The sequence below is a fragment of the Dendropsophus ebraccatus genome, chromosome 2, assembly GCF_027789765.1.
Source record: "Dendropsophus ebraccatus isolate aDenEbr1 chromosome 2, aDenEbr1.pat, whole genome shotgun sequence".
NCBI lineage: Eukaryota > Metazoa > Chordata > Amphibia > Anura > Hylidae > Dendropsophus > Dendropsophus ebraccatus.
In genome coordinates, this window is record NC_091455.1 from 203,811,017 (window position 1) to 203,827,228 (window position 16,212).

A 16,212-nucleotide genomic window follows, 5' to 3' on the forward strand; every position below is an offset into this window, starting at 1 on the left:
TTATGAGTGCACTCTCCTCTATTTGCCAGAGCCTTCTGGTCAGTAGGGTTGGACACTGATTGGGGGGGGGGGGGGCGGCATTATCAGCTATGATTGACAGCTTCCCTCCAGCAACACAACACTGGGATCAGAGAAAACTCTGGTCTCAGCTATTTAATGCTTTATGCCCTTAGGGAAAAGGAATCCTCTATCATAGCATCATATCGGCAGTTCTGTCTTGGTAAAGACTTCAGAGGAGAAGGATTTAGTGGTAGTGATTTCTTACAGCATTAAAATGAGTGATCAGTGTAACCAGACGGCAGGGAAAGTAAATCGTACACTGGGCTGTATGTGTGTGTGTGTGTGTATATATATATATATATATATATATATATATATATATATATATATATATATATATATATATATATATATATGCTGGGCTATATAGCTGGAGGTAGAACCAGTGGGAAGAGGGAGATTGTGATCCCGCTGTATAGAGCTCTAGTGACATCACATCTGGAATACTGTGTCCAGTTCTGGAGACCTCACCTAGGAAAAGATATTGATATAATAGAACGGGTCCAAAGACGGCTACAAAAATGGTGGAGGGTGTGAGGCATAAACCATATCAGGAAAGACTTAAGGGTTTGAATTTGTATAGTCTGGAGAAAAGAAGGGAAAGGGGGAAATGATGGAAACCTTTATATACATTAAAGAACTAAATAAGGTTAAGGAGGAAGTACAAAGGGACACAGTGAGAGGTTAGTTGGGGGTAAGGTCAGAAACAAGACGAGGAAATATTACTGTACTGAAAGAGTAGTAGATGCTTGGAACAAACTTCTAGCAGATGTGGTAGGTAAATCTACAAAACCTGCCCGGTGTATACATATATCTATCCTAAGATAATAAGAAGGGAAATACTAACAGGGCAGACTAGATGGAGCAGGGGGCTTTTTCTCCCGACAGTCTTCTATGTTTTCATGTACTGGTATTAATGAGGATCATGGCAATGGGGCTTTCCTGGCGCTGCAAAAAATAAACTACCATGACGCATCATCTGTCATCAAATTATGTAAATTGTAGTTCTTAGGGCCCTATTCCACCGGCCGATTATCGTTCAGATTATCGTTAAATCGTTCGAATCTAAACTTTAATCGTTCGGTTGAAATGCAGTTAACGATTAACGACCGAATGAGAAATCGTTGATCGCTTTATAAGACCTGGACCTATTTTTATCGTTGCTCATTCGCAAAACGTTCGCAAATCGTTCGCATTGAATAAGACATCGTTCGGTCGTTCGCAATAGATACGAACGCAGTAGCGAATAAATAGTGATAAAAAAACTATCGCAATTACGATCATAAGTAACTATTATCGTTCCATGGAAATGAGTGAACATTTTCAGGTCTTTCGCAATAGCGGTCGTTTGAGATAGTTAATCATTAACAATTATGCAAACGATAATCGTCCGGTGGAATAGGGCCCTTAGTCTGTAAACATTCTGCACCAGTTTTCTCAGGGCATACTGGTAATTGTAGTCTCGCACTGCAGGAGAGACACGAGTTGCGGAAAAGCTTTCATGTGACTCAGTAGAGAAACAAAATATTAAAAGGGTCACAAACAATCCCCCAATAAGACTAAATAACCTGATAAATAGTTTATGATAGCGACAGAAAACATAGAAGCATAATAATTCGGGTTCTTTTAATTAGATATTTTTATTGAATAAAAATTTATAAAAAAAAAAAAAAAAATTCACATCTCAGGGATTATTATGCTTTTTTGACGTTATATAAAAATTCATATAAATTAAACATTAACTTATTTGTACCCAAGAATACAGTCTAAAAACCGACAACTTTTCCTGTAAAAAAAACAAGCACCCAAATATTGATGTAAACAATAAAAATGCTGATGGTCTCCTGTGGTCAGCTGACGCCGGCGTCAGGCGTGTGGAGAAGGCACATACATGTGATGAGGTTACTGGGGTCATAGTCATGGTTGCTGTCTGGTTTTCGGCTGCTCACGGGACCCCCAGACCCCTGTACTCATCCACCACCGAGTTCAGGGCATCGAAGGACATCTGGAAGTGGTCATCCTCACAGCCGTATCTCCGGTACCAGTGCAGATAGGCGCCTGCGTCGTACATCCTCCGAGCTTTAGTAAGGACGCCGCTCATCAGGTCGGCCGCACTGGAGTGATTGGCACAGACGGTCAGAGAGTGGCTGTGACACGAGGGGTCCAGAATATTCTGGGGGTCTACGGAAATAAAGTATGTGAGCAGAACGCAACCACATGATCATCGCTGTAATACGAAAACACACACTGACCTGTCCAGCAGTGGATGGGGGAGGGGTTCCATGTCACACAGCGATATGCCTGCCGCAGCTTTGTCAGCACCGAGTCCTGGGACAGCAGGAAGGAGTAGTCCTGAGAGTTACGAGCCACGGCAAGTACAGACAGACTGTGGTGCTGGGCAGGGAGCGTTAAAGAGAGTAAGATGTTTAGGAGCTGGCATAGAATTTTACCAGGATTTATGCCTATTTCTAGTGTAGATTATAGTAAATCTCCAGTGTTACAGGAGGTCCCGCCCCAAAGGTGACGTGAATGGCGCAAAAGGATACAAGCTGGCCGTGTGGATCGGCCCGGGGGACGGTCTGCACCGCTAAGCTCGTCACTTTGTCCCAGGAAACGCTTCCCCTGCGGATACAATGTAACAACAACAAATTAATCTGCAGACCCCATGATACTAAGCCGATTACCCCCCTGGACCCCTGATGTATAGCTGGTGCCCTAAAGCAGTGCTCCCCAACCTGTGGCTCTAAAGCTTGTGCATACTGGGAGTTGTAGTTATGCAACAGCTGGAGAGCCACTGACTGAAAAATACTGCTTTAGAGAGTACTTGGGGTCTACAGTCATATTTTGTAGTCACATGACATGTCGAGTATCGTGGGTGGGATGCAGGAAGGTATATGCAGTAAATCCTGGGCCCCTCACCTCCTGCAGACCTGGGACGTGTGGAGAAACTTCATGGTGGAAATGGGACACAGACTGCGGATCAGCTCCCAGGGTTCCAGGCCAACACTCACCGAACTGGAACAAACAAAAGTTTAGTGCAGCCCACCCAATACTAGAACACATGACGGCAACCCTCCAGAGGACCGCACCTTCTCGTCTTCAGCGAATATACAGGACATAGGAGCCCAGCCAAACAGGATGCAATGTGTGTGTTCATAGAGGTGAGGGAGACGGACGGCTGGAGCCCAGATGCAGTGAATGACTTCTTCTCTGTCAAGGAGGCCGCTCTCTTCATCACCTCATCGTTCTGGAAGAGGAGGACCCCATCACAGAACCTGAAAAGTGAAATAAGTTACTGCGGTGTAGAACAAGACCCCATAGCACTACCTACAAAATATATGACATCATAAATAAGACCTTATATGTATAGGGCTGCAACAATGAACCCATCGCAGTACCCAGAAGAGCAAATATATGACTGCAGCTCTGCAGGTGACCCCACTGTGACACCTAAAATGGGACTACATTACTGCATTGCCCCATTATGGTACTTAAAGAGACTCTATCAGCAGGTTTATGGTGTCCTATTTCAGGGTAGCATGAACTAGTGAAAGAAAAGCTGAACAGAATGATGGATCACTTGCATTGTTCTGTGCAGCTGGTCCAGAGATATCCTCCTAAATAACATGGACAATAAGTAGTCTTCTCCATTATGTGCATGAGCTCAGTAGTCCTGGATATTCATAAGAAACAGAAAGCTCCGCCCACCAGCTGCTGATTGGCAGTTATCTATCCATGCCATGTATAGGTAGTCATCTGTCAATCAGCAGCTGGAGGAGGGGTGTGGGGAAAATCCTATTCTCCTGCATATTAGGAGAATGGCTGAACAGAATGCTGTAAGTAATACACCGATCTGTTCAGCATTTCTGTCACTAATTTATGCTGCCCTCATTTAAGGCACCATATACCTAGTGATAGATTCCCTTTCAAGGGGAACTATCAGCAAGTTACACAAATCTAACCTGTGGATAGCTCCCTAGTGGGCTCAGGGCGCTGAGGATGAAGGTATGTCTGTTACCTTCATCTTCTGTGCTGTTTATTTTAAAATCATCATCCCAGTAAGCCATTAGGAGAACTGAGGCAAGGGCTATTGCCCCCGAGCACCGTTCTGGCCGTGGGCGGTCTCCTCTGTTGATGATCATTGCGTTGGCGAGCCATTCAGGGGCAGGGTTATGGCCCTGGCCGGCCCCTTCTATTGATCATCAATGGAAGGGGCCAAGCCAGATTGGTGTTTGGGGGCGGTAGGTAGCAACAGCTTACCGGGCAGACGATTTCAGAATAAACAGCACGGGAACGGCGCCAAGGATGAACATAACAGACATACCTTTATCCTCAGCACCCTGTGCACACTAGGGCCCTATCAGCAGGTTAGATTCATCGAACCTGCTGATAGTTTCCCTGTAAGTACCACAATGGGGTCCTTCTTAGTGACCCAAAATTACCTTTGTATCCAGGCCAGACAAAGCAGCGAGTTATAATGCTGGAGAGGAGAGTCTCCCGCCTCATGCGGTGCTGCGGTCACAGATAATATATACCCAGCGGGATACGTGTCTCTGATCTCTTCACAAAGCCGAGAGCCCATACCTGAGAAGCAGAGAACAGAGCGGGGGCACACCCCATTAGTTCTAGGTTAATAACTATATAACTGAAATGTTCAATCTCAATACATTACAGCAGCAAAAATCTCAGTGTTTTCTACAAAGTATCAGAGTCCCGGCTGTAGAAAAACTGAGAGCAGGACTAGCTATGTACACTGTATCAGTCTGGAGTCCAGGCTGTAGAGCTCACAGAGTATTGTCTACATTGGATACAGCTGAGAGCAGGACTAGCTACGTACAATGTATCAGTCTGGAGTGCAGGCTGTAGAGCTCACAGAGCATTGTTTAGACTCTCAGCTGAGAGCCGGACTGGGTATGCACAGGTTTTGCTATAAACATCAATGTACACCATAAAACTGGCGTAGTAGTTCTATCTTCTTTACAAATCCTAGTTTCCCTGTATGTAACATACCGGAGCCAGTGCCCCCACACAGGCTGTGCAGGATCACTGTGCCGCTATAACAGTCCCGTCGCTCCACCTCCTTACGGAAAGCCTCCATGGTTCTGTCTAGCAGGTTCTTCTCTCCGCTGGTAGAAATGCCCTGGTATCCTAGGAGCACAATGGAGAGGGACCAATGTAAGATGCCGAACAATATAGGATGACAGGTACCACATTAGGTACTATATACAAGTACGGGTATCTAAGCTTCCCTATACAGTGATACTGTGATACTGAGGTTTTCAATTATATCTGCATAGAAAAGTCACATGGTTGTTATAGGAGGCAGTCAGCAAGATTGTGAATGGTAACAGCCCCGTGCTCCCATAATGTTGGGGCAGCCAGGATTATCTACATCAGATGACTGTACAAAGAGAATGGATCCAAGAATGTAAATCACCAGAGAAAGACCTGGGCAGACACTGGATCCTTTCTGAAGTGCAGGAGCTGTGAGGATTGGGGATGGCCCCGGGAGGAGTGTGGAGGCATGCTGGAAAGTATGGAGCATTTTCTGCTACAGAGGTGTGCAACAGTGTGGGCGCTTCCATCAGTTGGCCCGTCTCTCCTATATGGAATGGGCCTATGGAACATTCAGAGACCTTGGTGGCTGGGAGCAGGACACTTTATTCCTAGTTGGCATAGTGGTCAGGTACCACACATGGAGTGCATGTGGTTTAGTATCGCCCCCCTGTGAATGAGGTGGTTAGGGCACCCTCGGTAACCTGGTGAAGGTGCAGGAGGCTGGGGACTGCTAGGCTAGGTGGCTTAGCCTGCATCTTCTCTCCTTGTGCTGACAATTTCTGTTCAGTACTACAGATTAGAGGAATATATGGCTTGTGAGGCTGAACTTTAGGGGCTTTAGAGTTGTGTGGGGGTCTGAGAAGACTCACTATGGTTTCTTGTGTATGTTTGTTACACATACTTTGTATATATTATTAGTGGGTGTTTATTTGTGTGGATTTATATTTGTTTTGTATAAACTATTAGTGTTATTTTTAGTGGTTGTTTTGCACCTGGGGTTGGGGTTTAGTGTCGGGTGGTGGGTTGAGAGGGTTTCTGTGGGACCCTGCAGCCCTCCTGCAGTCTTCTTACCATACGCCCAGTTGTTTCCTCTTCCTCTCTGTCCCACAATGATATTGGCGTCTCTGAAGTATCTGAATGGAAACACATGGATCAGTCATGGGCCGGGGTGTTACTAGAGGTATCTATTGTAATGAATCCCACAGCCGATGGGTAGGTGGTGACCCCTAGTCTTGCTGGTATCTCCCCATCATTCATTACATTATTTTATCCTTACATGGTTGTCTGCTTGGAGCAGCTTTCTCTCTTCTGTTCCTGGGGATCAGACCCCCTTAATATAAGCAGATTATTTGGGCGACCTCTATAACAAGACACTGTCTGAGCTCAGACATTAGGGATCCGGCACTAGTGCCTCCTATCTGTGAGGTAAAGCAGTAGATGCTGGAGACATTAGTTCCCACTCTGGAGGTCTTTGCGCAGTTATGCCCGTAGTAATCTACCACATGCAGTGTCTTGGAAGGGTTTGTATCTGATAGAACTCAGTGATGGGCTGTGAAAAGAGGATGGACCCTCACTTACCCTCTTTTCACCTGCTGGCGGAGTTTACGGATCACTTTGGGTTCAGTGTCCACACAGATGGCGTTTATTAGCCCGTCACGGGAGAAATACGGATACCTGCGAGAGATAGGGACACAGTGTGAGACAATACCTCCATATTGTACATCTACTCCCCTGGACCCCTCCTATAAATCAGCTGATCACATGGGGAGGGTCACTTACTAATTTATCTTCTATGTTAGCCCTAGCAGAGTAAAGTATAAAACCCCCTTAAAAGCATGGAGACCCCACACAATGTGGCGGCCGTTGTCGGGTCTTACCGGTCAGCTTCCGCAATGTTGCTGCTCAGGATCTGCCACCATTCCTGTCCAATCTGGTTGCCGCATTGTCCAACCTGGAGCCAGATCAGCGACATTTTCTCCTAGAGGCAATGACAAAATGGCAAAATCATCAGACACAACAGCAGGAGGTGGCTCAATCCAAACATGTGGCGGAATATCAAATACTCTGGATTACCGGAGCGTGGACTAATACAGAGGACACAGGCGCCAGTCCCCAGGGGAATTATATACAACTAGACTGTGTATACAGCAAGGAGAATGTAAAATTATATATACCAGGGCGAGATGTATGATCACTGGCGCTCACGGGCAGCACGTCCAACGTCAGGGGGCAAATAATTGCATCTCTTAGCACCAGTGTCGGACTGGGGTATTTGGGGCCCACCAGGGGAAATTATCCTGGGGGCCCACCAATGAAGAACCAGTGAGAAAAGACATGTCAGTCAATGTTAGTGCAGGTTCTAAAGCTGTGGGCCCACCGGAGGATTCTCCAATCCTCTGGTAGGCCAGTCCGACACTGCTTAGCATGTACATGGCCACAACTGAGGAGGGACATCCAGGACATGAGCATGCCCCCCCCCATAAGTCCCCCTATATACAGAGCCCGGAACAGAGCCCCCCCCCCCTGTATACAGACCCAAGAACAGAGCCCCCCCCCTGTATACAGACCTCAGAACAGAGCCCCCCTGTATACAGACCCCAGAACAGAGCCCCCCCCTGTATACAGACCCCAGAACAGAGCCCCCCCCCCTGTATACAGACCCCAGAACAGAGCCCCCCCCCCTGTATACAGACCCCAGAACAGAGCCCCCCTGTATACAGACCCCAGAAAAGAGCCCCCCCCTGTATACAGACCTCAGAACAGAGCCCCCCCCTGTATACAGACCCCAGAACAGAGCCCCCCTGTATACGACCCCAGAACAGAGCCCCCCCCCCTGTATACAGACCCCAGAACAGAGCCCCCCCTGTATACAGACCCCAGAACAGAGCCCCCCTGTATACAGACCCCAGAACAGAGCCCCCCCCCTGTATACAGACCCCAGAACAGAGCCCCCCCCCTGTATACAGACCCCAGAACAGAGCCCCCCCCCTGTATACAGACCTCAGAACAGAGCCCCCCCCCTGTATACAGACCTCAGAACAGAGCCCCCCCCTGTATACAGACCCCAGAACAGAGCCCCCCTGTATACAGACCCCAGAACAGAGCCCCCCTGTATACGACCCCAGAACAGAGCCCCCCTGTATACAGACCCCAGAACAGAGCCCCCGTATACACACCCCAGAACAGAGCCCCCCCTGTATACAGACCCCAGAACAGAGCCCCCCCTGTATACAGACCCCAGAACAGAGCCCCCCCTGTATACAGACCCCAGAACAGAGCCCCCCCTGTATACAGACCCCAGAACAGAGCCCCCCCTGTATACAGACCCCAGAACAGAGCCCCCCCTGTATACAGACCCCAGAACAGAGCCCCCCCTGTATACAGACCCCAGAACAGAGCCCCCCCTGTATACAGACCCCAGAACAGAGCCCCCCCCTGTATACAGACCCCAGAACAGAGCCCCCCCTGTATACAGACCCCAGAACAGAGCCCCCCCCCCCCTGTATACAGACCCCAGAACAGAGCCCCCCTGTATACACACCCCAGAACAGGGTTATTTATACTATTATGCACAGGTTAATTTCCCAATAGAAATTAATCAACTTTCAATCAATTATATAATTAGCTGCTTTGAGTAACTGCACTGTATAAATGAAGTTTATAGAAAGAATGGCAGAATGTTGTCCATAGCAACCAATCACATAACTCCTTTCGTTTTCTTACCCACATCCCTAACATATAAGCTGGATTCTGATTGGCTGCTGTCAGCACGCGCCTCGGGTTTCTTTCTTTCTTTCTATGCTGTATAAAGTTGATAATAAACTTCTTTCAGCCAATCACCGCGCGCGTTACATTCTCTCGCAGACGCTGGATACCAGTAAGCTGGACGCTGATAGGTCGCTATGGATAACAGCTGCAGCGCTTGACAATACAACGGAGTAAATATGAGGGCCGCGGTACCGGGGCGGATAACGCGTGTAGTATGTGCGCGGTGCGGTACCGGAGGCGGCGGTCTCACCTGTGTGCGGAGCCGTGTGCTGTCCTCATCGCCGGGGGTATAACCTCCTCCTCCGCCCCCTCCCCGGGTTACAGTTGTGACTGGAGGAAGTGGATGAGTTTGCGCCATTTCCGCTCCGTGTTCTGGGGGAGGAGGAGCCGAGCAGCCGGAGGCCGAAGAGCTGCGATCGTGCCGGGAAACCGTGCGCCCTCCTCCGGCCTAGACTCGTGACTCTGCCCCGACGTGGAGGAGCCGCGGCCTGGAGTAACCGAGCGGCCCGGGGAGACTGAGCCGGTGGGCGGCCTCACCTGCAGGCGAGAGCCGGGGGCACACGGGAGGCAGAGGCCGGAGGGAGAGGAGACGTGAGCGGCACAAGATGGCCTGAGAGCCCGGGGAGCGAGGAGATCACCGGAGAGACCGGACTAACCGTGCACCCCGACAGCGTATAGCCCGGACCGTGCACCCCGACATCACCGGAGAGAGCGTGCACCCCGACATCACCGGAGAGAGCGTGCACCCCGACATCACCGGAGAGAGCGTGCACCCCGACATCACCGGAGAGAGCGTGCACCCCGACATCACCGGAGAGAGCGTGCACCCCGACATCACCGGAGAGAGCGTGCACCCCGACATCACCGGAGAGAGCGTGCACCCCGACATCACCGGAGAGAGCGTGCACCCCGACATCACCGGAGAGAGCGTGCACCCCGACATCACCGGAGAGAGCGTGCACCCCGACATCACCGGAGAGAGCGTGCACCCCGACATCACCGGAGACCCCGTGCACCCCACCGTATAGCCCGGACCGTGCACCCCGAGATTACAGAACGGGTCTGAATCTTAGGGTCCTGAACCCCGGTATCTGCACCCCAGTATCCAGTGCACACACGTCATTTTCTGCAGCTCCTGAACCCCAACATCTCAGCACCCCCAAATCTAAGGAAATCTGCACCCTAACATTTGGAGTTCGGCATCAATTCCTGGAGCTCCTGCGCCCTGACATCTGTGGCTTCTCCCCACATCTAGAGAGCCCTGCACCTGAGTGGATCAGCCCCTGGAGCCCAATATTGGATGATTTTCCTTGCACCCCTGCATTGAGTTCTCGCTATATCTGGACAATTTCTTTGGATCTTTTAGTTGCCCCCCTATATCTGGCACTGACAGCTGTCCTCTCTGACCTTTAGGGGTGCATGGTCCTAGCCCCCCTCTGAAGACGTGGCCCCCATCTCTCTGACCTCGCCCCCTCCTCTCTGCAGGCTGGATGACTTGCTCCACCACTGACAATGGGGGATTTCTATGATCCAGAACACCCGACTGAGTAAGTATATACACGCTGCATGGTCACCCCACAAAACACAACTGTACCCCAACATTTTCAATCCCAGATTCCCCTATATCACCCCAGGATCCTCTATGGAGGGTCACTGTGTGCTATGGAAGAGGAGGGGCACATGTGATGTAGATAATGAGGTGCACTTACCCTGACAGCTCCCCTATCTGTAGGTTATAGAGGCTGACACTGAGAACAAAGGTCATAGTCTCCATGCTGGCTGCTGTAACTGCTGGAAACTACAAGTCCCAGCATACACAGCTGTAGGGAATTTGCCCCCCCCCCCCCCCCGCCCCCCAGCAGGGAGGGACATTGCGGTCTCCTTAGTGGAGCGGGCGAGGTAAGGGGTGTTATATTACAGATTACATTGTAATTTATGGGGGCGCTGTTCCCGTTTACCTCCAGCGTCTCATTGTGGTCTGCAGCTAGTACTTGGTGGTGACAGATCACAGTCCCCCATTAAAGTGGAAGGGAGTTGTACTGGGGTTCACTATAAGGGTTGTAGTTGACTGGTCCCGGCTCTCAGGTCTTTCTCTTCTTGTTTGCGGTCTAGTTGCTTGCAGATCCTCGTGCTATGACTGTGTGTGTGTGTATATGTGTGTGTATATATACATATATATATATATACACACACACACACATTACTGAGCACTTGAGCTGCAGTGTAAAGCATGGTGGAGAGATTAGCCGCCTCAGCATCTGATGGGAGTCTACGGAGTGATTTTTTAACGACTAAAAATCGCAAAGACATTGTTTATTGTTAACCTGAAATCGTTCACCATATTACACAAAACGATAAGTCGTTAGTTATGATTGTTACTATGATCGTTTATTCCTTCTGATCCCAGCAAAACAATGAACAATGTGCAATTACACTGAACGATTAGTGAACAAATGCGGAATTAGGATCCATTTACACAGAAAGATTCTCTGTCTAAGATTTGAAGCCAAAGCCAGGAATGGATGTGAAAAGAGGAGAAATCTCAGGCTTTCTTTTATGACCTGGTCTGTTTTTAGTCTTTTTCTGTCTTTGGCTTTGAATCTTTTGCAGATAATCCTTCTGTGTAAATGGGCCCTTACAGCAAACGATTAACGATAATTTTAGGTTCAAATCTAAATCAACAACATACGAACAATTTTTCGATCGTTGTCTGCAATTACGCTGAACGATTATCGTTTAAATTCGAACGATATACCGATTTTTGGCCACAATAATCATCCCATGTAATAGGGGCCTTAGTAGATAGTTCCGCTAAGGGTGCGTTCACACCTACAGGATCCGCAGCAGATTTGATGGTGTAAATTTGATGCTGTGTTCAGTTATTTAAATGAAATCTGCTGCAGATCCACAGCAGAAAATACGCTGCAGATCCGGTAAGTGTGAACGTACCCTTAGGTTGATTCGCTGACAAAGTCTTGCCCTATGGCGTTGATCCCCAACCTACGGCTCTACAGCTTTTGAATGCTTAGGACACTGGAAGGTGAGGGGATTTATCAAGACCAGGGTACACTGGTCTTAAATTAGGCCCCACCCCCAGTTGCCCTGCGCACACCTCTCAGTGAATCTGTCCTGATCTGCGCCTTCCGTACAGCGGCCACAGAAATCTACACCTGCTCTTAAGTCATGGTTTCCGCCTACGAACGGGTAAATCCGGCACCGGGGGAGGCCTCACCTCTGCCCCACCTTGCTGCTGCTGCCCCCCTGTCCGCCCATCGGGGGAGCGGGGGCAAATCTGCTCCTTCTCCCTGCTATACACCCTGACGGCAGCAATGATGAATCCCCCCTGGGAGTTTTGCCAGGGTTGGGGGTCACTGCCCTAGATGCTGCGCCTGCAGGTTATCAGGGTATGTTGGGAGTTGTAGTATTGCTGGAGAGCTGCAGGTTGGGGATCACTACCCTGGGAGGGGGGGGTCGCCTTTTACCCCAGGCAAAGCCCCAGTGGTGAGTAGTGTCAGAGTCTCCTAAAGATAAACTGACTAGAAACGGAGCCCCCCACTGCTGCCTGCGCCCGCCTGGTGTCTCTTTACATTGTTGTCCATCACCAGTGTCTGTGACTTCTCTGTGTTTGTGTCAGCATCTGTGATTCCAATAAAAGTGAATACGGCAGTAGAGCAGGTCTGTGCGTACACTGCGACCGAAGGGGGCGCAGTGTGTGGACTGTACAAGTCCTAAGGTTCTACGTCCTACTAGACGTTTGGGGGGAATATATGAATGACTGGTAGGAGCGGGATGCAACAAATACATTACGAGGGACTGGCCCTTTTACAGGGGTTCTCCAGGATTAGAAAAAACACTGCTACTATCTTGCATTAACAGCGCCCCCCTGTCCTCAGGTTGCTTGTGTTATTACAACTCTGCTCCATTCACTGCAATAGAACTGAGCTGCAGAACCTCACACCCAACCATGAGGACAGGAGGGTGTAGTTTTTGGAAGAAAGCAGCCATGTTTTTCTAAACCTGGACAACCCCTTTTAAAGTTTGATGCATCTTTGATCTTCCTTGGGCTACAATCTACATCAGTGTCCCACAACCTGGGACTCTCCAGCTGTTTCAAAACTACAACTCCCATCATGCCAGGACAGCTGAAGACACTGGTTTTGGAGCAGCTGGGTCGCTGTAGGTATACGGGGGTTAATACGGTTATATGGGGTGCAGGGGTCGGAGGATAATAGGAGTTGTAGTTTTGCTGGAGGACACCAATCTATTTCTGACATATTTGAAGTAAATGCGTGGGGTGGTCTGGGACCGTGCACCAGCTGATTCTAATGCAGAATTTATCCTTGTATAACAGTGTGCGCCCTCGTAAGCCAGAAAGCTGCGGCCATGTCTGTTCCGGGTCATCGCTGCCTTCAGGATGCTTTCTTGCTGTCAGTGAATGGAAACGTTTCTATCCTGACCCAGCACAGTAGTATACAGCTGAGGGTTTGTTACATCACACTGTATATAACTGTATCAGTATTCCAGGTGGTCTGCCCCTGTTACAATGTGTCAGTCTGGAGTCCTTGCTGTCTGGGCTGACACCTTGTAGCAGACTATCAGCTCTCAGGAGATGGAGGCCCCAGGTAGTGAGTTACAGACGCATTTAGTTGGAGTTTTATGAGTAATTTAGATTTATAGGGAAGCTCTGAGCTGCTCCGGATCACGCCTGTCCGGTCTGATAGGGACAGCAGGAATCTTCTCCCTCTTCCTTCAGGAGCTGCTCCGATGACACGGATTCCACTCACTGACAACAGATGGGGAGGAATTAAAGTCCAAAAGCAGTGGAGGTAGCGGACGGGCTTCAGATCAGGGTCACTGAGCATGGTACAGTGTGTGTGGCGGTATGGTGCGGGTGATAGCATACAGGGTTTAACATGGTACAGTGTGTGTGGCGGTATGGTGCGGGTGATAGCATACAGGGTATAACAGGGTACAGTGTATGTGTGGCAGTATGCATGTGATGGGGTACAATGTGTAGGACAAAAATATGTGTCCTATGCACCGCCAAAATTACAGGGTGCTCAGAAGATGACAGGAATATAAATAGTACCAACAAAACGAAAAGGGAAGGCCTGGCACACCAAACAAATAAAGAAGAAAAGATGCATCTTTATTTCACATAGATCAAAATAACAAACATCACACTGGGGCATAAACAGTTAAAAACATCTAAAAAAACACAAAATACCTCAAGGGCCCCCACTACATATAGGGAAAAGCCCCCAGGACACTCCGACAAGCAGAAATGGCAAGGACCATATCTAACCAATGAATCTGATGTGATAACTATGCCCCACTACTGTAACAATGACGATGAGGTAGAAAAACTAGCAAAAGGTGTGCAACACAAGAAAGAGCAGGTATAACCAAATTATCACAAGGTCCATGTCGGGGTCCACTGCTCCCCACACGTTCCATTCCTCACTGGGAACTTCATTTAACCCCCGAGGAAGTGGGAGCAGTGGACCCCGACATGGACCTTCTGATAATTTGGTTATACCTGCCCTGGCTTGTTTTGCACACCTTTTGCTAGTTTTTCTACCTCCTCATCATTACAGTAGTGGGGCATAGTTATCACATCAGATGCATTGGTTAGATATTGTCCTTGCCATTTCTGCTTGTCGGAGTGTCCTGGGGGCTTTTCCCTATATGTAGTGGGGCCCCTTCATGTATTTTGTGTTTTTTAGATGTTTTTAACAGTTTATTTCACATAGATCAAAATAACAAACATCACACTGGGGCATAAAGATACACATTTTCTTCTTTTTTTTTGTCTGATGTGCCAGTGAGTACATATGACAGGCCTTTTCTTTTTGTTTTGGGGGTACAGTGTGTGTGGCGGTATGATGCCTGTGATGGGGTACAGTGTGTGTGTGGCAGTATGATGCATGTGATCGGGCATAGTGTGTGTAGCGGTGTGATGCATGTGATGGGATACAGTGTGTGTGTGGCGGTATGGTGTGTGTGTGTGTCAGGGTATAGTGATTGGTGGTATGATGCATGTGACGGGGTATAGTGTGTGTGTAGCGGTGTGATGCATGTGTCAGGGTATAGTGTGTGGCAGTATGATGCATGTGACGGGGTACAGTGTGTGTGGCGGTATGGTGTGTGTGTGTCATGGTATAGTTATTGGTGGTATGATGCATGTGTCAGGGTATAGTGATTGGTGGTATGATGCATGTGTCAGGGTATAGTGATTGGTGGTATGATGCATGTGTCAGGGTATAGTGATTGGTGGTATGATGCATGTGACAGGGTATAGAGATTGGTGGTATGATGCATGTGTCAGGGTATAGTGATTGGTGGTATGATGCATGTGACAGGGTATAGTGATTGGTGGTATGATGCATGTGTCAGGGTATAGTGATTGGTGGTATGATGCATGTGACAGGGTATAGTGATTGGTGGTATGATGCATGTGATAGGGTATAGTGATTGGTGGTATGATGCATGTGACAGGGTATAGTGTGTGGGACGGTATGATGCATGTGACAGGGTATAGTGATTGGTGGTATGATGCATGTGACAGGGTATAGTGTGTGGGACGGTATGATGCATGTGAATAGAATGTTATAAAACCTCACACTGAGACCTAAATCAGAATTCTCCTGCAGCACGTCTGCTCCATCCCAGATCTGACCACCCCTCCACCCCCTGTATTCTAAAGGATAGCTCTGTCATAGGACCTCCGTATGGACACAATGGTTAATCTTCCCTTTAGTGAATAAACCTCCTGTAGGTCTCCAGATAAATCGGTGTGTGGGGGGAAGCAATCCTTTGTGTGCATGGGGCTCCATCGTTGTACATAGAAATCCAGTCTCCATGCAGAGAGTCCCCAGGAGTCTTGGTTTGGGGGAACCCTTGTTCAGGACAATAATGATATATTAAGCGGTGGTTCATGGTTGGGGAACTGGTGCACAACTACAATTCCCATCATGCCTGGGCATCCAAAGCCTTGACTTCCAGCCATGATGGGAATTGTACTTGTGCAACAGCTAAAGAGCTGGAAGTGTCCTCTGACCCCATCGACCGTGGATTCCTCTCTGCAGGCGGAAGTTCAGGTATCCATGATTACATCGAGACGGTTATGCATACAACCCTATTATGATCTCTCTCTCTCTCTCTCTCTCTCTCTCTCTCTCTCTCTCTCTCTCTCTCTCTCTCTATATATATATATAATCTGAACTTCTGCTCCTTCTGATCACTGATTTCCTGGTCATGTGATCTGCTGGGATCAGGTCGGTCCTGTACACTCTGTAGTATTTGTCTCTCCTTTTTCCACATTCC

The 16,212-nt window shown here is 48.6% G+C and overlaps 2 protein-coding genes across 5 annotated transcripts in view; one reads left to right on the forward strand and one right to left on the reverse strand.

Annotated features, from left to right (window-relative positions):
• Positions 1–1,744: 1,744 nt before the first annotated feature.
• LOC138783886 (tubulin delta chain-like) lies at positions 1,745–9,678 on the reverse strand. 3 transcript variants are annotated; one of them, XM_069959179.1, is made up of 11 exons: positions 9,137–9,678; positions 6,996–7,096; positions 6,697–6,792; positions 6,190–6,251; positions 5,071–5,208; positions 4,503–4,644; positions 3,150–3,335; positions 2,980–3,075; positions 2,607–2,682; positions 2,313–2,454; positions 1,745–2,241 (listed from the first exon to the last, which is right to left on the reverse strand). In XM_069959179.1, the coding sequence occupies exons 1-11, from the start codon at positions 9,242–9,244 to the stop codon at positions 2,006–2,008; spliced, it is 1,383 nt and encodes a 460-aa protein (XP_069815280.1). In that variant the 5' UTR covers positions 9,245–9,678; the 3' UTR covers positions 1,745–2,005. The 3 variants fall into 3 exon arrangements, with proteins under 3 accessions (XP_069815280.1, XP_069815282.1, XP_069815283.1); XM_069959181.1 differs by lacking the exon at positions 9,137–9,678 and adding an exon at positions 8,842–8,862; XM_069959182.1 differs by lacking the exon at positions 9,137–9,678 and adding an exon at positions 7,293–7,474.
• A 110-nt stretch (positions 9,679–9,788) lies between these two features.
• The window catches only part of SETD2 (SET domain containing 2, histone lysine methyltransferase), a 37,026-nt gene continuing 30,602 nt past the window's right edge, over positions 9,789–16,212 (forward strand). For both annotated transcript variants that reach the window (XM_069959177.1, XM_069959178.1), the window contains exon 1: positions 9,789–10,433. In XM_069959177.1, the coding sequence (XP_069815278.1) occupies positions 10,399–10,433 (35 nt within the window). In that variant the 5' untranslated portion in view covers positions 9,789–10,398. The remainder of the gene's footprint in view (positions 10,434–16,212) is intronic.

Coding starts and splice junctions, on each gene's coding strand:
- LOC138783886 (XM_069959179.1), bottom strand. CDS start 9,244: ATGGCGCAAACTCATCCACTTCCTCCAGTCACAACTGTAACCCGGGGA. Junction 6,793..6,995: donor AACATTGCGGAAGCTGACCG/GTAAGACCCGAC, acceptor TATCTCTCGCAG/GTATCCGTATTTCTCCCGTG. Junction 4,645..5,070: donor GTGTGGGGGCACTGGCTCCG/GTATGTTACATA, acceptor TCTGCTTCTCAG/GTATGGGCTCTCGGCTTTGT.